Source organism: Martes martes (genome assembly GCF_963455335.1).
Source record: "Martes martes genome assembly, chromosome: 1".
Lineage (NCBI taxonomy): Eukaryota > Metazoa > Chordata > Mammalia > Carnivora > Mustelidae > Martes > Martes martes.
The window spans coordinates 167,536,917-167,561,885 of record NC_137888.1 but is presented as its reverse complement, the minus strand read 5'-3'; the positions used below and the strand labels follow the sequence as shown (position 1 = coordinate 167,561,885).

The following is a 24,969-nucleotide window of genomic DNA, read 5'->3' as shown; positions in this document are numbered from 1 at the left end:
TATAATAACGGCTATAATAAAGTACAGTAATGTATTTTAGTAGAAAAAGATTTTGTGGCAACATTAAATAAATGTCACATTCTTAAAAGTTAAAAAACAAAATGTATTGACAACCTTCCAAAAGCAATCATGAAGATTTTTTAAAATACAAGGTATCATTGAATTATAGTAATATACTTTTAACTTATGTTACTGTTTACTTTGATGTTTTCTTTAGATACTGTTTTCTCTTGACCAGAAACATAAACTTATTTAGCAATTTTTCCAATAATCCCAATGCCTCCTAAATTACAAAATCTCTTTAATATCTTTTTCTTACCTTACTGCCTGTATCATCCAACTTCATTAACCAATTTATATTAACACTGAAGGTAACAAAGATTTCCAAACTTTATTTTAAGGAGTACAGACTTTTTTCCATTTAAAGTAGACTAATATATTTACAGGGTTCAAAACCAAAATGACATAAAGAGATGTGCACTGAGAAATCTCACATTCTCCTCACTCCCCTACCAACCCATTCCCCCTTGTCTCCAAAATGTAATCACTTATTAGTTTTTTTTATTCTTCTGGTGTTCTTTATGCAAAAACCAAATAAATATAACTATACATTATCCCTCACCCGCCTTTTAGAAAGGAAACCACATGCTACCTATCCTGTTTTGAACAACGGTCTTGAACAACAAATCTATCCTGGGAATCTCTCCCTTATTAAGCACACAGAGATTGTCCTTTTGAACAACCACACAGTATTTCATTGTATGGCTGTACTATAGTTCAATCAACCAGCCCCAATGATAAATACCTGAGTAGTTTCCAGTCTTTTGTTACTATGCACACAATAAATAACCTTGTGTGTAAGTCACTGTGCATAAGTGCAGGTGGAATCTGGAGAACAAACTCACTGAATACTGACTAAAAGGCAAAACAATAATACTTTTGGTTGATACCATCGGATTCTTCTCCTTCGGAATGGTATTAAGTAGTACCAGCCAGTAATAAATGAGAGTGTCTGTTTCCTCACAGCCTTACAGCAGAGGATGCAAGAAAATGTTAATAAGATTTTTTGTCAACCTACCAGGTGAGAATTGGATTTAATTTGTATTTCTCTTTCAGCAAACCATCTCTATTCATGACTTTTGCCCATTTTTCTCCTGGGTTTGTGGGTCCTCTCCTTATTAGTCAGTCCTTTCCTTACCAGATGCTCAAAAAGACTATCTACTCCTGAATATTTTCTTTAAAAAGGTACTATTAAGCCTCTATAAATGATAAGAAAAAGTATTAACACATCTTCTTTCATTGTCAAAAAATACTTCTATTAAGTTATATATCAAAGTTGAATATTACTTCTTTAAAGCTACATATTTGACATTTTCTCAGTGGATGAGAAAGAATTCCAAAGCAATCATCATTATATTTATCTTAATTTTAATTCTAGCTGCAATTCAATATCAAATTTGTCTGATTCTTTCAAGTACCCTACACTATCCTCTATAATTAATGCAGGAATTCTGGCTAACCAAAATTAACTATCATTCTGAGCTGTACATGAGCAACTAAACATGCCAAAAAACAAAACATCTATTCATTTGACTTTATCTGCTAACTAATCTCATTTGAAATATTTTTTTAAAGATTTTATTTATTCATTTATTTGACAGAGAGAGAGAGAGCACAAGCAGGGGGAGCAGCAGGTAGAGGGAGAGGGAGAAACAGACTCCCCACTGAGCAAGGAGCCTGACACGGGGCTCAGTCCCAGGACCCTGGGACCACAACCCAAACAGAAGGCAGATGCTTAACCAACTGAGCCACTCAGGCTCCCCTTTCATTTGAAATTCTTGACCACAAATCTGAAATGGACCATCCTTGCTACCAGGCAATCCTATAATACTTATCTGGCACATTCTGAGTCCCACTCTCAAAAGGACTCATACCTTCCCAAATCACCTATCAGCCACCCTACTCCCACTCTCAGCTGATGAAACTGCCTTAGCTACATTAAGAAAATAAAAACCACCAGGCAGACTTGCTGGTCATGCCTTGGTCAGATGCTTACTGAGTAAGCACTAAATTGCAAAACTATTCACCTAGTTGCTACAGATACAAATTTAGGATTCATCCTTGATGCTGAACTTTTCCTTGCTCACTATATACAACCCATTTGCAACTTCTGCAGCTCCTACCTCCAAAATGTATCCCCAATCCCACCCATTTCTATCTTCACTATCATTATGCAGATGCACCCCACCATAAACCCTAGAATGGATCGCTACAAAAGCCTAACTAGTCTCCCTGTTTCCACTCTTGCTTCACCTCCAGCACCCTCTCCCCCCATCCATTCTCACATTTGGAGTTAAACTTTTTTTTTTTTTTTAAGATTTTGTTTATTTATTTGACAGACAGAGATAACAAGTAGGCAGAGAGAGGGGGGAAGCAGGCTCCCTGATGAGCAGAGAGCCCGATGCGGAACTCAATCCCAGGACCCTGAGATCATGACCTGAGCCGAAGGCAGAGGCTTAACCCACTGAGCCACCCAGGTGCCCTTGGAGTTAACCGTTAAAAACAGACCATTTGGGATCAGAACAATATTGATAAATCATTTGGTCTCTAAACTGACCTGCAGATTCAACTGAATCTCAACCAAAATTCCCTTTCTTTTTTTTTTGTTATAGCAATAGACAAGTTGATTTTAAAGTTTATATGGAGATGCAAAGGACTAAAAGAGCCAAAACAATTTTGAAGGTCATCACAGGCACCTCTGGCCTCCAGCATCACCTCTTCATAACACACAAATAACTTTTCTGTGTGCCAAGAAGGGTTAGGAAACACTGCATTAAAGAGAGACGACCTTTAGGTCAATCTCTTTAAATTCTTAAAAAAAGTTAAGAAAAGTACTATGTGTTGGTTTTTTAAAAAAGAGAAATAAAAGGACTTTAGGTTAATTCCAAACATTAGAATCCTCTTTGCTGTCTCGAAAAATTCTATTTAAAAATACAATTAAACATGTATGCTTATGTTTTACTTACAAACTTAAGAAACAAAAGAAGACATCAACTCTGAAAGTCTAATGTAAGGGAAAATTTTTTTAATTGGCAAAATTTTCACTGCTACAACTAGATACTGAATCAAACTCTCAAGTTAAATGGGCAGGGGGGCAAAACCATGATGCTTCATTTTGTTTTTATTCTTTAGATTGTCAGCAGTATAATGACTGATACAAATAAAAAAAATACTGAAAGATAACAAGATCATAGTGACAGGTTACAATATTTACCTCCATAAGGAGAAATAAATTAAAAGACAAGCAACATTGCAAAGATGAAAATCTCCCCTATAACTTAAGAGGAAGCTTTCATTTCATTACAAATTTCTGTAATAACAGGGACCAAGGGGCTGGATATGAAGCTCATACTGAGACTAGCATGACTTCTGCACAGCCAGGCCAACTTCTACATCATCTACCCACCTGTCTACCCCGAGAAGGCACATTCAACTGAGAAGCCGGGCCAATACTAACCACGCAAACCACAGAAATCTAGTATTAAGTCAAAGTTGAGGCAATAAAACTCCATCCTCATGATAAGTTCACAGAGGAGAAGAATCTGAAAACTACCTTATATTGCTGGAATTTAGGCAGTGGACATTGAGCCTTCTTGCAATTCAGTTCCTAAAAAAATGAAGTGTTAGACTAAATGACCTAGTGCATGAGAAAGAATAATCCCTCTAAACTGTACTTACACCAAATTTTAATGTTCTGATAGTTTTTTAATTTTGTATTCATACTATTACCCATACTCCAATAACACATTCTAAATGGCTCTAATAAAATGCACTTATTAGGACAAGAGAAGCATACTATAGCACACATTATTGCAATATTAAAGGCTTCTATAACTGACTTCTGTAGAATTACTTTAAAAAAAAAAAAGGCTTCTGCATTTGAGGCCTGTTACATTTTAACACTCAAATCTCTCTGAGATAAAAGAACAATATGCACTACTCATGTGGTAAAATCAGAGGAAGCAAAATCAGCAATTTTATATGTACCCATGTTCCAGAATGTTTGTGTGGGAATAAAGAGAACAGAGAACATGTGCAAATTAACACTGCATGTCCTAACAAGGCAACCGTACAATCTAGCATCTAAACCCAGACACTCTGGAGAGTAATATTATGGCTATTAATAATGATACCAGGACAAGAAATGGAAACTGGCCTATCTCAGGGAAATCAGAACATAAGCTCATTCCTTATCTAACTGATATTTTGAACAACTCCATTAAAATGCTACAAGCAAAGAAAGCAATGGTGCCTAAGACAAAAGTCCTGATGCAACTCCCGTTGTCATGGGCGGGGGGGGGGGATCAGGGGGAGGTGGGCAGGACGGGGAACCTGGGCTGAGAATTACTGGCTTCCACTTTATTCACTGACTTTGGATAAGTCCCCTGTCCTGGCCCTGTCCAGGCCTCCATTTCCTTACCTGTGGTATTAAGTTACTATAGTTAGTGACTTCTTGTATCACCTTCTAACTTGAAAATATTTGTATTCTACCCTAATATGTCTTTTCCCCAAGTTCTGAAGGCTTCCAAGGAGACCTCATCTATCTGTTCCTGATTTAAAAGCAAAGGTAGTATGAAATGAGAAGGCGGAGGGGGGGAAAAAACCTCTGATTTTAACTTCCAAGGTGACTGTAACAAATTATAAACTAGATCAACTGACTAAAAATATAAAATTCCAAGAGCATGATATGTAAATTATATACTTCTGTTCCACCCAAATTCATTCACCAGAACAGGACTCTGATTTTAAATTTTATTTATTTGGTTGTTTTTTAACTGCAGAAGGCTCTTCCCTGGCTGTCCACAGTTGGGGGTCTGGGAGAGTTCATCCAAAATACTGACTGCATGCCTACTAACATTCAGAAGAAGCTGGTAGTTCCTTCAAGGTCTCACACTTGCTCTTCTGAAAGCATTCTGAAAAATACACCATCAGCTACTCTATTTTTTTTTTTAATGAAAAACTAAATTCTGAGCCAGTCAAGCTTGTATTCTCAGTTTTATATGTCAAGCTAAATATATCCAGAAGCATAACGAACAAGAATTTGTATGTAGTTTATGAAATGTCTGAAAACTAAAAAAGGAAAACACCCTTTAAAAATGTCAACTTTATGCAAGTATTACTTTGTTATGCCAACCAAAACTCTCAACGCTACAGTCACAGTACCAAAACCTTGGGTGATGATCAGACACTGCTCCCAGCTATGGCAATGAAGGTACCATTTGATAAGTATGGAACCTGGAAGGAACTGCCAGTTTCTATAAGCATTTCAGATACACAAGTAATAATAATTTAAAAACTCTCTCCTGATAAAGGAAACTGAAGGGCTCAAAGTAATTTTACAGAGAACTTCTCTATTATGGCAGTTCATGAATTTGATAAAAACAAACAAAAATATCTGCCACCTGGGATTGACTCAGAAGGCTGAAAAATCAGGAACTTATTATAAAACAGCAGCAAAGTTACTCTAAAGAATCTCATCATATTACCCAATAAAAATGCATAATAAAAAAACTCCTTGGGGCACCTGGGTGGCTCAGTGGATTAAACGTCTGCCTTCAGCTCAGGTCATGATCTCAGGGTCCTGGGATCAAGCCCCGCATCGGGCTCTCTGTTCGGCAGGGAGCCTGCTTCCCCCTCTCTCTGCCTGCCTCTCTGCCTACTTGTGATCTCTCTCGCTCTGTCAAATAAATAAATAAATCTTTTTAAAAAAAATACAGTAAAAAAAAAAAAAAAAAAAAAAAAAAAACTCCCTGCAAATGTGCTAACATCAACTGCCTGAGAGTAAAAAAAAAAAACCTTATTAATGAACAACAAATATCCTTTGGCAATGAGTACTAGAGAAAAGATAAAACTATTTGTCCTTTCACGCTGTTTTTGGAGGATCACTACTGAAATCAGTTTTACAAGTATATATTCACTAATAAAAATATGGTAACTAAAGGGGATGAGGCATACTGTAAATTGTACATGTTTTCTCTTATGATGAAATGCAAAGGCTGGGCTACATCTTTGGAGGGGAAATCACTCTACAGAAAAAAAATATTAGTACAAGAAAGCAAACTGATTTAAAAAAAAAAAAGACAATGGAGAGGAAAGTAGAATTCTTCCCTCAGGCCACATTTATGGATTAAATTTTAACATAGCATAAAATAATAACACATTTATATAATGCATTAAAACGGGGTCTTATTAATTTATATGACTAAATGTAACAAGTAACGTTAAATGAAAGGAAAAAAGGAATAGTTCAATAACTAACCTTACTACAACCCAGAAAGTGCCCAATTTGATGTCCTAAATATTTTTTTTAAATAAACTTTTTATTTTAGGACAGTTTTACATTTACAGAAAAGTTGCAAAGATAGTACAAAACATTTCCACATTTCAATTTCTTCTACTGTTACCAGCTACACTAGTCTGATTCATTAGTTCCAACCAAGGAAGCAATATTAATACATTATTATTAACTGAAGGCCTACACTTGAATTATATTTCTTTCAGCTCTAACTAATGTCTTTTTTGTTGTTGTTCCAGGATCCTATCCAGGTCACTACATTCCATTTAGTCCTCAGGTCTCCTGAGGCCCCTCTAGACTGACAATTTCTCAGACTTTCCTTGTTTTTGATGACCCTGTCAGTTGGAGGTGCTGGTCAGGTATTTTGTAGGACCCTCAAATGGAGTTTGTCTGATGTTTTTCTCACAATTTGACTGAGGTTATTGAAAGTGTCATTCCCACCACATCATATCAAGAACACATGCCATCAACATAACATCACCGTGGATGATGACCTTGATCTCCTGGCTGAGGTAGTGGCTGTCAGGTTTTTGTTTTCTCTTCTTTTCCCTTCCTTTTCTTCCCTTTCATACTCCCCTCCATACTCCCTCCCCACACCTTCCTCCCTCCTCTATTTCTCTCTCTCTCTCTCTCTCTCTCTCTTCTTCTAACACTTTCTCTAGCACTGTCTTGCTTCCTGCCCCAGCTGGGGAATCAGCCATTTCTCCAAGAAGCAGTAGTTCCTTCTTTTGGGGATTGTTATGAGAAACCAAGATCAGGGAACTAGGTGTGCTGGTTCCAACTGCAGTGCCCTTGCTTCTTGGCCCTGGCAGCTGACAGAGCAAGGAAATACATGTTTGTACATTAGCTCACTTCCTTACACAGATCTATAAATAGCTCTGTATGTATCCCTCTGAATTTACAGTAAACCGGCCATGAGTTCACCCTGTACCACAACGAAAGCTTTAACCTTGCTTTTCTGTAATCTCCCACTCCAACAACGTGGCTCCCATTTGCCACCCATTTTAAGAGAAGGGCATATAGGGGCGCATGGGTGGCTCAGTCAGTTAAGCATCTGCCTTCAGCTCAGGTTATGATCCCAGCATCCTAGGATCGAGTCCCATATCAGGCTCCCTGCTCAGCGGGGAATCTGCTTCTCCCTCTGCCTCTGCCTGCTGCTCCCCCTGCTTGTGCTCTCTTGCTCTCTCTCACTGTCAAATAAATACATAAAATCTTTAAAAAAAAAAAAATAAAGAGAGAGAGAGAGAAAGAGAGAGAAGCACACATAGCTAACATGACAGAAAAAAATTATGCCCAACTATAGGTGGGTAAGATTTGATAAAAGTCTTCTAAAATAAGTCAGGGAGAAACTTCAACACATATATGTTAGAGAAGTATTTAAGGCCCACACAACAATGCAAACCAAACAGTACAGATAAGTATACTTCAAAATACCACTTTCTACTTCTTAAACATAAATAAGTAAGAAACTGTGTGTAAAAAAAAAAATGTAATGATTACCATTAGATGTGCTGAGTAGTAGGTTAGTTTTTGTTTTTTCTTTTTAATATGTCCAAGGAGGGTTCAAAGTCATACAATATTGTTACTTATCCCTAAGGTACTTCAAAAGACCTTCCCCAAAAAGACCAGCAGACCTATTGTGCTACAGCCAGTAGAGTAACTTCAGAAGTGGGAGAGGATGTCCATACACACAAGGGTCATTAACAATACAGTTATCTCTATTAAGCAGAAACAAAGCGGATGGTAAGGAAATATATCTGACAATCAGAACTCCCAGTTTTGTGTTTGTGATTTTCTACCTAAGGCCAAGAAATTTTTATTCAGTATGTTGGTAAACTTTAGTATGATAATAGATTATTTCTTACTTCAGTTTACTATCACACAAGATGAAAAAGTAAACTGTTTCTCATCAACAAGCACATTTTCTCCCATCAGTTTGCAGGACACATTTGTCTCAGAGCTTTTTAGATAATGTCCCTTTCTCCCCCTGACATTTCCTTCTCTATCACTTCTTCAATAGCCCCAGACATCCTTACCTCTTCCACTCCTGGCAGCAATGGGCACATGTGCTTGGCAAACAGATGTGCAGAGGTACAGTTAGCTCTGGAATGCCTAGTCTGTAGGCATCCCTATACACTCTTTTGGACTAGAGCTCTAGGCAAAAGCCTAGAGCATCCCCATTTGTACTGATAAAGCATACATAAAACCAAACCATCTTCCTATCTTCAGTTGGAAACACTGCTTTGGCAGATCCCAATGGTACCCTGCCTGATCCCTTTACCCTTATCCCTTCAGTGTACAGGCTTGACTTACAACTGTCAGAGCCTTTGTTGGATTGTCCTCTCCCTGCTGGAGCCTGCTCTGTCACCAGCATGGGAGGCTGCAGGCAGCAGAGGGCAGACACAACCAAGTAACTGGACTTCCTTACCCTTTGTCTGAGTTAACTCAGCTCCTAGTTCCAAAGAGTTTTGAAAAAACTCCAGTTGCTCAAAGTGCTATCTGGTTTAATAACATGCCCCCTTCAATATTGTCTTCACCTTCCTGTCTCCTGTGTTCACTCCCCATAGTGGTTTCTTCACCTTCCAGATTAACCACTTCCATTCCAATTCTTGTCTTGGGGTTTTCTCAGGAAATCTAACCATTTCAATGCCTGCATGTTTCCACTCTTTCAAGAATGTGAAAAGCAAGCAAGTTTGGTCACAGTAGCATTATCAGTCAGGAGAACTTGGATCTAGGGTGAACTATACCTGGATTCAAATCCTGATATTGCCACATACAATACATACCACCCTAAGCAACTTATTTAACTCCTTTAACCTTTCATCTCCACATCTTTACAATGTTTGCCTGTGGGCTAGTGATATAACATGGGCAACACTCTTAGCTCTCAAGTAACATTTATCAAAATTACACACCCTACTGCCCACATTAATAAGGCTTTACCAACATACTTCACTATTCCAGGGGACTCTTGTCTAGGAACATGAAAGTTGTGAATAACTTTATTTTTGAATCCAAAAACTTAAAAGACCCCGTCAGCTTTTCAATAGAAAGCATGAAAACCCAGGATTCTTTGTACTCCTCACTGCTTAAAATTCCCATATTGCTGTGTTCACCAATTTTCAACTTAGGTCTACAGAATCCTCACCAAGACCTGCAGGGAAAGACCTGCCTGAAACTAAACTTTGGAATCTCAACACACATCTGAACTTTGACCTTCTGGCTAGAAGGGACCACTCTGATCAGTGATAGACATAGTGTTTCCCTTTTCTTTCAGTAAGTCAAAAGTTCTACTTGGTCTTATCAACAGGCTGATGATGCCAGTATTCAACATTCCTTAGATGAATGTCACAATACTACCTTTTCTCCTAAGATTGTGCCATCATTCTTTGGTTTACTCATAACTTATGAAAGGATGAAATTTATCCTTTAAATTTTCCAATAAATAGTAATCAAGATTTCTTCACATTTCTGTGTTTTTTGTTGTTATTCTCTTGCTCTCAAGAACTCTGGACAGACAGTTTTTCCAAAAATGACTGAAAAGTGAAGAAAAGTTGCACCAACATATATAAAATTCATGACCAATGGTTAATTTAAGCCTTTCAGTCAAAGAGCCTGTTCTGCGCCTATGTCTGGGTTGGACTTCCTACAAAGTTGCTGCTAATTTAGCATCAGAGAAGAGGTAACTTTTTGTCAGAAATTGTGAAAAGTTAAAATGTATTCATTCACACCTTATCTGACTCAGATTCTTTTATGACCGATACCTAGAATCTGCAAAAAGGTTCACCTACATTACCAAGTGAAGAAATTAGTTGGTCTTTCTAAGTACCAAAATCCCAGTTGCCACTTCATAGCCCAAGTTCTCTAACACACCAAAGCAGAGATAACCTGGCTGGGTTGGTCCTGAACTGACTGACTGGGTTATGTGAAAACCATGCTCACCACCCTATGTAGAGCACTGGCTATCACTTTTTTGGGTCAATAAATCATAAGTATAAATCTTTCCGTTAGAAAATTTCCTAGTATAAACAAACTTCTTTGATTATGGACAATAACTTTTCAATAAATCTTTTAATTTTAATAATTTCAAAGCTACAGAAAGTGACTATGTGTGCACATACGTGCTCACACACAAATAATTATTTTTTTTAAACACTGAAAGTATGTTGGAGCCATCATACCCCTTTCACCCCTCAGTGTGCACTTCTTCAGAACAACCACATTCACTAATATGACCACAATGAAATTATCAAAATCAGGAAATTAAATACTGACATAGTTAATATTATCTAATCAACAGATCTTATTCAAATTTCTTAATTAAGCCAAAACACAATGTCTCTTTATAAATTCTTTTGCCTAGAACTAAATACATATTTTTAAAATAATTATCTGGAGAGTCTTCCAAAGAAAAGCATGACTACTATTCATCTCTGCATGAAGATAAAGCTTTCTCTAAAGGGTCATAATCAAAAGCAGTTTTTTTATAATGTAGCACTCAATAAAAATGCATTTTTTTCCTGCTTGCCAAAACTCAGGGAACAAAAGCTCTCTTTTTTTCATTAAGAAGAACAGTAAGTTAATTTACAGAAATCTGGACAAGTCTCTTGAACTCCCGGAAATCATCTAACAAGAAGGTGTACAAAAATATAAACTTCTAATCAATTTGCTTATCATCTGTCTTCAGGTTGGCAACAGAGAATTAACACAGCATTCATAATTCAAATTCTAAAGAGGTACTTACTTAAGAGTTAAGAAACAAGTTAGCAACAAAATAGCTTCATCCTAATAATTACTTGGATTGGATAACCTACTGGGTCTTAACATAAGATTATTCTTAGGTGTCAGTCTGCCATATTATATAAGTATGAATATTGTTCTAATACAAAGAAAACTAATATTTTTATTCAACAGTCTAATAGTAAGATCTATACTCTGTATTAAAGCATGACTGAATGAGTTCAAAACAATTCACAATATATTTGCACTCACATTAGACCTGAAAAAGCATGACTTTTTCTCTTTAAAAAAAGTAAAAAAGCATAAAAAATTATAAAATACTATGATCCTTTTGTTTTAAAAAGGTTCACCTATCTATCCATCTATCCATCTCTCTATCTTCAGAAGGATCTACACACGAAAATGTTAACATGAAATTATTTCTGGTTGATAAAATTCGGGAATTTTATTCTTTTTGTTTACCTAAATTTTCTATTCTTCAAAATAAGCATAACATCTAATTTAAAGGGGTTTTGAAAATTTGGGGTTTTACAATGAAAGCAACAAAACTATCATACAAAGGGAAAAATAAGAAATTTTTGTAAAAACTGAAAGGGATAAAGATAGAAACATTTTAATATACAAGGAATAAATATACTCTAGAAGGTTACCTTGTGATCTGAAATGAACAAGTGGTAAAAGAACACAGGTAACTTACCAACTAGTACACTCATCAAAAATAACAGGGTTATAGGATTTTAGGGTTGGAAAATATCTCAATAAGGGTAATAACTTTCCATCTAATCCCTGAATATTATGGAAAGTAAAAGTTGGACCACATAAATAAAGACGACTTACCTCTAATAAGCTAAGAGTCTACTAAAAGCATTTGGTTGTGATGGGTCCTCTTCTCCCTTTGAATTCTTTTCCTGATTTCTATGGAGCTAATTACTCCAAATGACTGGGTATCTCTTTTGACTATTTAGGTTTTGTAGTCATTAAATAACACTGGCATTAATCAGTGGATCACTATTCTTCATGACAGTCTTCTGCCAGGTTACCAACAACCAGTATTATGACATACTTTTTAAGTTTCCAACTAGGTGATGAAATTGTATTTGAAGTGAGTGAAACCTTATTCATATTTAAATACTGCATTTCAAAACACTGATGGCAAGATGAACCATTACTTAATGTCACTTAGAAAAAAACCAAGGTCAATTCAACTATGATATAAGACTTCCTGGGACACCTGGGTGGCTCAGTCAGTTAAGTGACTGATGGTTGGTTTCAGCTCAGGTCATGATCTCATGCATCATGAGACAGAGCCCCACACTGGGCTCCACCCAGCAGGGAGTCTGCTTGGAGATTCTCTTCCTCTGTACCTCTCCCCACTTACTCACTCACTCTCTCTTTCTCAATAAATAAATAAATCTTTTTTAAAAAGACTTGCTTTTCACTTAGAATTTTAAATTTACATATCCAGATAGTTCTATAAATATATGTAGATATAAGTTTTTATTTTATACCACCATTGTGCATATATTTAAAAAAAAAAAAGAACTGAAATAAACTGGTTAAAGTATTACCAAAATGTCTTCAGATTTAGAGCCGGAATCTTCTTCATCACATTCTGACTCATTATCTACGAAATGTGAGTTTTCCCGCACAAAGTTACCCTTTGCACTACCAACGGCACCAGAGATAACAGCATTTCTTAAAAATACTTGACTACTGTCTCCAGGAATTTCAGGCAAATTCACTTCCTAAATTTGTCTCTTTCCTCAATCACATCGCATATGACTAGAAGAAGTTCAAAGACATCAGAAAGGGTCTGACAAATTGATGTGGGACACCCTAACAATAGTCTTTTGCAACATGTGAATCAGTCATGTTGTTATTACTTTGAAATTTCATCTATATATTCCAAGGGATTTAACCATTTCTCCTACATTCAGTTGGTCATGTAAGAGAAAATCCTCTGCACATAGTTCATTAACAAAATTGTAACAAGTCTTCAGACTTGTGTGTATCTTTCTTCCCTACGTCCTGTGAATCACTTGATTGTTTTTCAAGAATGGAATTGCAGCCATTCATCCAATGATGAATATTAACTTGTTAACATCAAACTTACAATCTGTTTGTACTTTCTTCATATTTTTATCTTTTTTTCTTTCATTACTTTGTGGAAAATATTTTAAATGACAGCCCAATGTAATGTTAACAATGCATGTAGCTCAAGTAAAATGACAGTCTGAAGATTCATGATGCTCACAAACCAGTAAATACATCATGACCAAAACTTGGCAGGCAACAACTGTAAGACGCCATTGATTGTAATACACATCACAATTTCAGACATTAAAATGTAAAACAAAAAATGTTATGTCTTACAATCAATAAATCATTCACTAAATAAAGGTCTAGTACTAGTTGCAGACTAGTGGTAAACCACTGGCAGGCAATTTTTCTGAAAATGAGAGACAGACTCAATTCTTAAGGACTCTGATGGATAATTATAGGAATGACAAGATACTCAAATGACTATAATACAAGAAAGGATTTGACTTAGATAAACTGTAATGGAATTCAGGGGCACCTGGGTGGCTCAGTCAGTTAGGCGTCTGCCTTCGGCTCAGGTCATGATCCTGGGGTCCTGGGATAAAGGCCCATGTCGGGCTCCCTGCTAAGCAGGAAGCCTGCTTCTCCCTCTCCCCTGGCTTGTGACCCCTCTCCTGCTGTCTCTCTCTCTCTCTCTCTCTGTCAAATAAATAAATAAATAAGTCTTAAAAAACAAAACTGCTATGGAATTCAGATTCACTGTTACATAAGTTCATAGAAGTAGAAAATACTTCCTGCTTAGTGGGAAGAATGAGAGAGAAAAAGATTAAAGGAAGGGCTGAAAGAGGCCATCCAAGAACCAACCCGAGGGATGACTGGCAAAGCAATGTTTTAGAGGAGGTAGATAAATTTATCATAAGAAATAATATGTCTCCTTTACAGCAGCATTATTACAATAGTCAAGATATGGAAGCAGCCCAAATGTCCATCAATTGATGAATGGATAAAGAAGGGGTGTGTGTGTGTGATGGAATATTATTCAGCTATAGGGAAGAATGAAATCTTGTCATTTGCAACAACATGGGTGGAGCTAGAAAGTATAATGCTAAGTGAAATAACTCAGTTAGAAAAAGACAAATACCATACGATTTCACTCCTACATGGAACTGAAGAAACGAGACAAACCAAGAAACAGACTTTTAACTATAGAGAACAAACTGATGGTTACAAGAGGGTTGGCAGGTAGGGAGAGGAATGAAGCAGGTGCAGGGGATTAACACTACACTTAGCATGAGGAGCACTAAGCAGTGTACAGAATTGTATACTATACTGTACACCTGAAACTAATATAATACCTTATGTTAACTATACTGGAATTAAAATTAAAAATGTAATAAAAATTAAAAAAAAAAAAGAAATCTCTTTTTCTCACTGACAGGAAAAATTTTTTAGAAATATCTTAAGAAATATGTCTTTCTCTTATGGTAAACAGGAAAGAAGAGATCAGAAATTACAAAAAAAGTTAAATGGGCAAAGTAGAGCTGGAGGCAGGTCATATTAGCTGGCCTTGGTGAACTGCAGACACGGCATCTATTGAAGGTGAGGAAACACACAGACAATGGCATGGAACAGGTGCCATGGGAAATGCAATAGAGAGTAACTAAGAAGACTATGCCTCACTGATCAGCACCCAGCTGAGGCCAGATTATATGAATTTTAAAGGAACTAATTAGCCCAGGCTCACAGCTTTCTCTAACAAAGTTCAGAACAGAAATAGGGAGGGGGGAAAAAAAAAGAAAAGAGAAAGAATAAAAGATAACTTGTGGGACTAACTCTATGATATAGCTGAAGATGCAGAATGAGGGAGATGCAATGTCCAGCCAGAGTCCCAATTTTTGCAGCATTACTGAAGGAAATGTAACTGATTTCATTTTTATAAAAGTAGAATAAACACAATTATCAAGACTCTCTATCACCTGAATTCATCTTTCCAGCAGATCTGAAATAATAAGATGTTTTTATATGTTTTTCATAGATATGTGAAGACTTCAAAATTGATTCCCAAATCACCCAGCAGCTCCTGATGCAAAGACACTCAACTCTAAGCCTGCTACTTTTCCTGCTATACCCGAGTGGCTTCTGCTGCATACTTACTTCTCTACAGTCTACTCTTGAATCAGTTGCCCAGTGGTCTGTCCTGATATCAAAACAAATACCACTAGTAAAGGCTCACCTTACTCTCACTACCCCTTTAACCTTGGTTTTGAGGTATTATATAAGGAACACACTCCACCTTTTAAACTTAAAAAGCATCTTAGTTTGACAAAATGACAAGTAAATTTACAAATTCAAAGATTAGCATATTTAATATTTACAATGTATTTAATAGTTACTCAAACTTGAGATATGAGTAATGGACACTGCTCACTTTCTCAAGGGTAAGCCAAGCAAATCCTCATATATGGTCTCTAAAGCTCTGCTGCCAAGGGGTGCAAGCGAACTCAATGATTCTTTTTCCTTGTAAGGCTGCAATTAGAAGACACCCAAATGTCCATCAGCTAGTAAATGAATAATAAACTGTATACCCACACAATAGAGTAATATTCTGCAATGTAAAGGAATCTAGCACTGAAACATGCTACAACATGAACCTTAAAAATATTAAGCTAAATAACAGAAGCCAGTCACAATGACCACACACGGTATGACCTCACTGACATCAGCTATCCAGAACAGGGAAATCTACAGAGACACAAAGTAGATGAGTAGCTGCCAGGGGCTGGCAAAGTTGGGGAGAAATGGGAAATGACTGCTAATGAGTATGAGGGTTCTTTTTGGGGTGATGAAAATGTTCTAAAATTGTGGTGATGGTTGTACAATTTTGTGACCATACTAAAAACTATCAAATGGTACACTTGCACAAGTGAGTTGTATGGTATGTAAATTACATCTCAAAATACAGCTGTTAAAAATTTGTAATTACTAAGTAGTTGCACTGGATATGGGTGTATGTGTGTATGTAGACACATACACGTGCAGAACTAATTAAAATGTGAAACAGAATATAATTTTGCCTTAAAAAAATGTTTTTAGTGGTTTAATAATCTGCTCACATTTCATTGATGCCAATAAATCTGTCTGAGGCTAAGACCTCCAACAAACTCACCCTACTTAACTATCCTCTCATCACCAAATACTTAAATATACATCTGGCTGCCATGCATTTCCTCCTCACTTTCTTCCATTCCCGCACTTCAAATTCAAACTCACCCTGGCATTCCCAGAGACTCACAAATTCTATGACTATGGTTATAAATGAACTCTTACTCCCCTAAACTCTGATTTTCCTCTATTTTTACCCCGCATTCCTACACGACTTGTATTTAAAAACAAATACTGCCTACTGGACTTGGAGAACAGCCTGATGTAGAGAAACCGTGCAGCAGTATCATGCCCTCAGACAAAACGGGACAAGACACAGGTCACTTAACCCAACTTGAGATACGCTACTGACACTGAAAACATTAGGGGTGAGGGGAGAAGATTTTCCCCTCCTAATATCCGACCCTGAATAATATGAAACAGTTTCCCAAGAATCCTAGGAAAGCAGAGGGTCTTTGGGTATACTCCTCTTACAAAAAAATTTCTTCTTAATTTGATGTTTCAGTTTAGACACAGATATATACAATGATACAGACAATGATATATACACATATCATTCTAGAGCATTGTTAATTCTTAAATGAAGAAATTATCAAAGATTAAATAATTTCTAAAACATATTCACATGCTGATGGTAGCATTTAAAATTGGTGTAATTCACTCAGAAGGCAGCAACACCTCCATGGTCAAAATAGAGTTAAAAATAACTTATTAGAAACATAAGGCTCTATAAGAGAGAGCTTTACCACAGTTTTAGGTGTAAGTAGAACACTGAGGAAAATGTAGATATCTAAAAGAAACTGAAGAATCTGGTCATTATGGTACAGAACTAGAAGAGAACGCTGCACCGACTGAAAAACAGCTACAAAAGATGAGGGAGAAACATGGGTACAAACAATTTATGATATAAAATGAAATGCCAGAACACAAAAGTTATAAACACACATATAGCTATACATATATTATATACATACATACAATGATTTAACTCTATGTCTGTTATCTTTTAAAAACATGTCATCTTTTAAAAATACCTTTTTTTTTTAGATTTTATTTATTTATTTGTGAGAGAGAGAGCAAGTGCACAAGCAGGGACAGTGGCAGGCAAAGGGAGAAGCAGGCTCCCTGCTGAGCAAGGAGCCCAATGCTGGACTTGATCCCAGGGTCCTGGGATCATGACCTGAGCCAAAGGCAGACGCTTAACTGACTGAGCCACCCAGGTGTCCCTTATAAACATCTTTTAAAAAATCATTTGGAAAAACATAAATCTCTCATTTTTAAAGCTTCCCCATCCGTTCTTACTTGGCTCAATAAAATTATTCCTTTTTGTATTAGTCTCCTATGCACTGTCTTTCTGGTCATTTTTATTTTCTAGTGTAGCTGTCTTTATCTTCTTCACTCATTGCCAACAAACATCACTGCCTATCATGCTCCCTTTTCCAACTCCAAGAAAAATACATACAGCTACTGCAATACTCTCCCACATGCTTCCCTGCTTGCTATCAGTGTGCAAGTTACAAAGCAGAAGAGGAGACTGAAGTGGAACAACAGTGAACTGCCCCAGGCCTCAAAGTTATTTTCTAATTATTTTTGCCTATCTATCTTAACATGCACAGGAAATAGAAGTCTAAAACCATCAGGTAATACAGGTTTCTTACCTATTGAATGAGTCTGATTCTGATGAAGAGAGAGCTTCTTCCTGAATATCAGTACAACTGGAAGAATCATCTGGTCTATCAGGCTCCATTCTCCCTGGGGATTCAAGCTTTGATTGAGAGAAGTGGTTTGTTACAGGGGAAGTATCTAAGAATTCCACTTTTTTATCTTCCTGTTCTAAAAAGGAAAAAAAGAAAGGAAAAAAAAAAAACATTTAAGAGTACCAGAAAATCTATGACCTACTATTTCTACAACATTTAATATTATTACTTATACTTAGTAAAATGGAAGTTTATCTAACATTGATTCCAAAACTCTAGCAACAGTCAGAGAATAAGAATCAACACTACCATGGGCCATCTATTTATACTATCCACCCCAGGTATTTCCATTTTAATTAATTTAAAAACAAAATTTCTGGGGCAGCGTAGGTGGCTCAGTTGGTTAAGAGTCTGCCTTCTGCTCAGGTCATTAGCCTGAGTCCCAGGATCAAGTCCATGAGATTGAGCATCTGCCTTTGGCTCAGGTCATGATCTCACGGTCCTGGGATTGAGCTTGTGTCATCAGGCTCCGTGTTCAGCAGGGAGTCTGCTTCTCCCTCTCTGTCTGCCACTCCCCCTGCTTGTGCTCTCACTCACTCTCTCAAATAAGCAAATAAATCTTTAAAAAATAAAATATAATAAAAAGTAAAAACAAAATTTCCTTTTAAAATCAGGAGTAGTGAACTGTCATTCTAATGAGGCTTCTATTTACAGTATCCCTGAAGAATTCCTGCATATTTCACAGATGAGAGAAGATGGACAAACATATGAAGCACAACAAAAAAGGATTAAAAATTCAATTAACAAAAGAACCACGGGCTTGGGGCACCTCGGTGACTGTTGGTTGAGCGTCCAACTCTTGGTTTCGGCTCAAGTCATGATCTCATGGGTCCTGGGATCAAGCCCTGTGTTGGGCTCCCTGCTCAGTAGAAAGTTTGCTTAAAGATTCTCTCTCTCTCTCTCTCTCCCTTTGCCCCTCCTCCCACTCTCGTGCTCACTCTCTCTCAAATAAATAAATCTTAAAAAAAAAAAAAAGAACCATTATATTTGTCACTGACTACTATGCGGTAGTGAATCCATCTGGATATTTCTCTTAGTCCACTAAATAGAATCTAATATTCAATACGGAAAAAGAAAACTAATCAGACATAACTAGTATTTCTGTTTGATCTAATACATGTCATATTTCTATGTATCCCTTGTCATATTCTGAATTTCTGAGGTCTCTTGCTAAAAATAAAATAAAAATAAGGGAAGCTGGAGGCATACAGACAGTGTCTGCAAGAATATAACATACAGGTATGACCAAATATTTGCAAATGTAAGTGCAGAAAATAATACCCATGAAGGATTCCTCAGTGCCCAGGACTCTCTCTCATGACCTGTTCCAGGACTCTGCTAGGATTTCAGCTGCACTGTCTTTAAGATTCAGGAACTGAGTAAGTACTTAGCATGCAAGCCACACGTGCTAGTAGTATAAAGCCCCCTTTCATAAGTTTCCTCACAGAGAAGCAGAGCTTTCACACATCACTCATCCAGTGTGCTTGCACGGGCAAGTGATCTTCAACAAAAGACACAAAAAACTGTCAAGGCTTTGTCATAAAGAGAAAATTTATGGAAAAAGAATAAGATAGCTTCTTCAAAAAGAAACCTTTCCAAGTCCATACAGTCAAGATCTCTCCAGAAATAAACAGTTTTTGTTATACTAAAGAACAGCATACATCACAAAAGTGTAATTTCTATAAAAACACTCTTGATGTCGGGCTTTCAATAAGCCAAATCACTACCAAAATTGAACTGTACCCTCTAATGTTTATCTGGGAAAAGAAAAGAAGAAGCTAACCACAAAAACCACCCAGGAGCTTGACGATCTCTTGTAAAGAGACACCCCGGATCACATTAAGAAGAATCAATCACCCAGTAAACTCAGTGAACCCAGACAATTCAACACTCAGCTGGACAGGAGAATGCAATCAAGCTGACAAACCAGGGAGCTGGAATTCAACCTAAAACTATCTTTTATTTTTGTACCTGACTTATATTCTTTTCATACTTCTTCCCCTCTTATATAAGCCTCTCCAATATAAATTCCATCTTGGGGGACAAGTATCATTCAACAATTTGTGCGCACTAAAAGTCAGTTATCTTTCATATCTGTCCACAGATGTCAGAAAAGAACATCAAACAGAGCAGACCACTCTGAGGCTCTGACATCAAGCATCCCCGAAGACATGCGACAAAAACAGATGAAGGATTTACTTGAGAGAACATGTATCTTCTTCACTTATATTGACACTTCAATGACCAAGTTGATGCCAAAGAATAAAAATTACACTGGTTGTATGATGCTGTACAGAGCTCAACTTCCCAGTTAGTTGCGACAGTCTGTCTGTCCTCCTGTCTCCCACACTCTCCACCCTTCTCAGACACATGCATTCATGTACAACAACCTAGAAGCAGCAATCATCTCTGAACCCCAGAGCGAGCAGTTTTTATGCCATATACATATATAATGCATAGCCCTGAGTATAAGTAATCAATCATTTTCAAGAAACATTCAACTAGTAAGCAAAATGTTCTCCCAATCTGAGATATTAAGCCAGATTTTTTTCAGGAACTAAACTACCTTCTAAGAAAATCCTTCAACACAAACACATTCAAGTTGTTCACAAAGAGCATGAGGTACATACTCAGGCAGCAACCTACTAAATGTTACCAGGAAACTTGGGTGGGGGGGGCAGTGGAAAAGAACGCACCAGCATGTAAAACAGTAACACTTAGGAATAAATCTAACCAAAGAGGTGAAAAACTGAAGTGCTGAAAACTACAAAACATTGTTGAAAGAAATTAAAGAAGACATAAAGACATCCTGTGTTCATAAACTAGAATACCCTTTAAGATATCAAAAGTACCCAAAGCAATCTACAGCTTCAATTCCAAAGGTACTTTTGCAGAAATAGAAAAATTCATCCTAAAATTCACATGGAATCTCAAGGGACCCAAATAGTCAGAACAACCTTGAAAAGGAAGAATAAAGTTGGAATACTCATATGCCTTGACTTTGAAATGTATAACAAAACTACAGTAATTTAAACAGTATAGTACTGACATGAGAACAGACATACAGACCAGAGAGTAGAACAGAGGGTACAGAAATAAACCCTTACATATACAGTCAATTCATTTTCAACAATATCAAGAGCATTCTCTTTAGAAAGGATAGTCTTTTTAGAAACTGGTGCGTTATCTACACATAAAAGAATGAAGTTGGACCCTTACACCACACACCAAAATTAACTCAAAAAGGATCACATACCTAAACATTAAAAGCTAAAACAATAAAACTCCCAGAAGAAAACAAAGAGAAATATCTCCATGAACAATTTGGCAACAATTTCATGGATATAACACCAAAAGCACAGGTAACAAAAGAAAAAAATGGATATATCGGACTTCATCAAAATTAAGCACTTTTGTGCAACAAAAGAAACTATGACGAAAGCAAAAAGACAACCAAGAAAATATTTACAAATATATGCAAGTCATATACATGGAAAAGGATTAACATCCAGAATATATAAAGAGTTCCTAAAAAAAAAACCAACAAAAAACCCCCAAACAAACCAAATGAAAAATGAGCAGAGCACGAATAGACATTTCTCCAAAGAAAAACACATAGCCAATAAGTATATGAAAAGATGTTCAACATTTTTAGGCATTAGGAAAATGTAAATCAAAACCATAAGATATTCACTTCACACCTACCTTGATGGCTATGGTTAAAAAAAAAAAATAGGAATGGGTGTGGCAAGGATATAGAGAAACTGGAATCATTAAACACTGCTGGCAGGAATGTAAAATGGTATAGCCACTTTGGAAAGAGTTTTGTGGTTTTTCAAAAAGTAAACATAGAATTATCCTAAGAATCAGAAACTCCATCCTCAGGTATATACCCAAGAGAATGGAAAGCAGACACTTGAACATATGTTTGAACACCAATCTTCACAGAGCATTATTCACAATAGCCAAAAGGTGAAACCCATTACAGATGAAGAGATAAACAAAATGTGGCATGTACACACAATGGAATATTATTTGGTTATAAAAAGCAATGAAATTTTGATATTTGGTACAACAGGACCTTGAAAATATTATGCTTAGTGAAATAAGTTGATACAGAAGGACAAATATTAATATGATTCCACTTACATGAGGTACTTAATGTAAGCAAATTCACACAGAAAATAGAAGAGAGATTACCAGAGTGTGGCTGGGAAAGGGCAAGAGAGTTACTACTTTTAATAGGTACAGAGCTTATGCTGGATGATGAAAAAGTTTTGGGTCTAGATGGTGGTGGCTGTAATAAAATATTCTGAGTGTATTTAATGCTGCTGAACTGTACATTTATGAATGGTTATAATGATAAATATTATATATAGTTTATCACAATAAAGAAAAAAAAAGGAATTTTTATGTGCACTTTCCTCCATTGATTCTGTTTTGTTCATTGGCCCAAAGCCCTGACAAGAGAAGTATGATATTAATCTCAAACTTAAAATGGACCCAAATTAAGGACGTGCTGTATTTCGCTATTTGTTTTTAATATGAAAAGAAAGTAAAACAATGGGAATTTACCTGAAGTTTATAAGCTTCAGACTTTTTAGCAGAATATTCCATCCAAAATACCAGTGACCTATAACAAAAACTATTCTAAGATAAAAATTATTTGTACAATATGGGGCGCCTAGATGGCTCAGTTGGTTAAGCAACTGCCTTCAGCTTGGGTCATGATCCCAGGGTCCTGGGATCGAGCCCCATGTCAGGCTCTTTATTCTGCAGGGAGCCTGCTTCTCCCTCTCCCTCTGCCTGCTACTCCGCCTGCTTGTGCTCTCTCTCTCCCTGTCAAATAAATAAATAAAAATAAAAATAAATTATTTGTACAATATTTGAAGATGTGCAGCAATAAATCCTACACCTAAAAAACATCCTTAGGCTGAAACAACTAAGAAACTTCCGATTTACCATTAAACCAAAGATTTTAGAAACTTGTCTTCAGGGCATCTCCCAATCATTTTTCCCACAGTAACAAACTTAGTTTACATTCAACAACAGCTATATGTCTAAAAATACTTTTTCCACTTCAGATATCTAATAAAAAGGTAAATTCCCATTGTTTTACTTTCTTTTCATATTAAAAACAAATAGTGAAATTCAGGGGCACCTGGGTGGTTAATTGTCCAACTCTTGGTTTTGGCTGAGGTCATGATCTCAGGGTCATGAGATCAAGCCCTGTGTTGGGCTCTGCGCTCAGCAGGAAGTCTGCTTGAGATTCTCTCTCTCCCTCTTCCTCTACCCCTCTCCCTGCTCTCACACATACACATGCTCTAAGTTAAATAAACAAAATCTTAAAAATAAATAGTGAAATTCAACACATTTGTTTTTAGTTACTAACTGTAATTAGTCTCTTACCCACGCAAATAGGTAATAGCTTTTCTGTAGATCCATCTTCTTCTTTTGTTACTTTTTTTTTTGATATTTCAACAGTTTTCTTATATCCTTTTTTGGCCTGATCCACCAGAAGCCGAAATTCATTCTGATGTTTTTTACCTAAAATTCAAAAGATCTTCTCAGTAAAGCAAGGACTGTAAAAGCTGTATTTTTGTTATGCTGACTTACTGAGTATCAAGATGTGTACAAACTTGCTCAAGAACAACATTCTTGTTGGGGTGCCTGGGTGGCTCAGTTATATGTGGGTTAAGTATCTGCCTTCAGCTCAGGTGATGACCCCAGGGTCCTGAAATGAAGTCCCAAGTTGGGCTCCCTGCTCAGCTGGGAGTCTGCTTCTTCCTTTCCCTCTGTCCCCCACCCCCGCTTGCTCACTAGTACTCTCTCTCTCTCATAAATAAATAAAATCTTTAAAAAAAAATCCTTGGGAATCACTTGCAATAAATTTACAAACTGGAAAGCACAAAAATACATAAAGCCAGGGGTCACGGAAGCCTCTCCTTCTTATCTTCTCCTTTCCTCAGGAACAAACATGGAAACAGGATATTCCTAGTTTGCTACTATAGGTTTTCCCCCCCAAACCTCATACTCTGAAAGGCTTTTGATAAAGCATGAAAGATACCACTTTCTTAAATATATCCAAAAGACACCATTCTAACACCCAAGAAACAAGAGTACTAACATGAAGAACACTACCTGAGTATAAAAGCAGAAGCCTCCGGTAAAGTTGGATTATAAAAACAAAGGATATCCATTTGGATTCCCTTTCTCCTTGGCATTTCTTAAGAAGATCCCTTTAACATCCCATTAAGATCCCTTTAACATCCACCTCTTACCCCCAATCCACCTTATCTCAGGATATCGTAATAACACCAATCTGAATAACACCTGCTACTTTAATAATCTGAAGATAATGTAAGCCTGATCTCAATGTCACCATTATTAGTGTACATTCATTTACTCAATAAAGAATAGCCAGGCATTGTTAGAGCACAGCCTTTAGGATGTCTATTTGTGATCCTGAACTATAGTACAGACAGCTGAGGTTGCACTTGACTTATCTAGCACCGTCATACACTTAAGTCATGGCTCAAAATGATGTCGTAAATCCTGTAAAAATGTATTTTAGAATCATACTGCAAATAATTCAAGTTTTGAGACCATTTTCATACAGTAACCAACACTTTCCCTGTGGCACAATATTAAGAATAAATGAGTACAAGAAAAAATTTGTGCTTTTATTGAAAAGTATGCCTTTCCTAGTGCTACCCTTCCAAGATTCCAGGCATTCGCTGCCTTTGAGCTATGTTACAGCTCTGTAAATTGTAGATAACTGATGGCAACGGAAAATAATTCTTGTCTACAGACATGCAAAATCCTGCAGGGCGAAGGGTCAAAGTGACTTCCCTCCCCACTGTGGAAGAAGCCAGTTTTTCCTCATTTGCACGTTGATTTCAATATTCCTGATCT

At 36.7% G+C, this 24,969-nt stretch overlaps 1 protein-coding gene across 1 annotated transcript in view; it reads right to left on the bottom strand.

The window, feature by feature from the left end:
* The window catches only part of RAD18 (RAD18 E3 ubiquitin protein ligase), a 109,231-nt gene that overhangs the window by 17,596 nt on the left and 66,666 nt on the right, over positions 1-24,969 (bottom strand). The window contains exons 10-11 of the mRNA XM_080809864.1: positions 23,464-23,601; positions 17,956-18,130 (exon numbers count right to left, since the gene is read on the bottom strand). Of these exons, the coding sequence (XP_080665990.1) occupies positions 17,956-18,130; positions 23,464-23,601 (313 nt within the window). The remainder of the gene's footprint in view (positions 1-17,955; positions 18,131-23,463; positions 23,602-24,969) is intronic.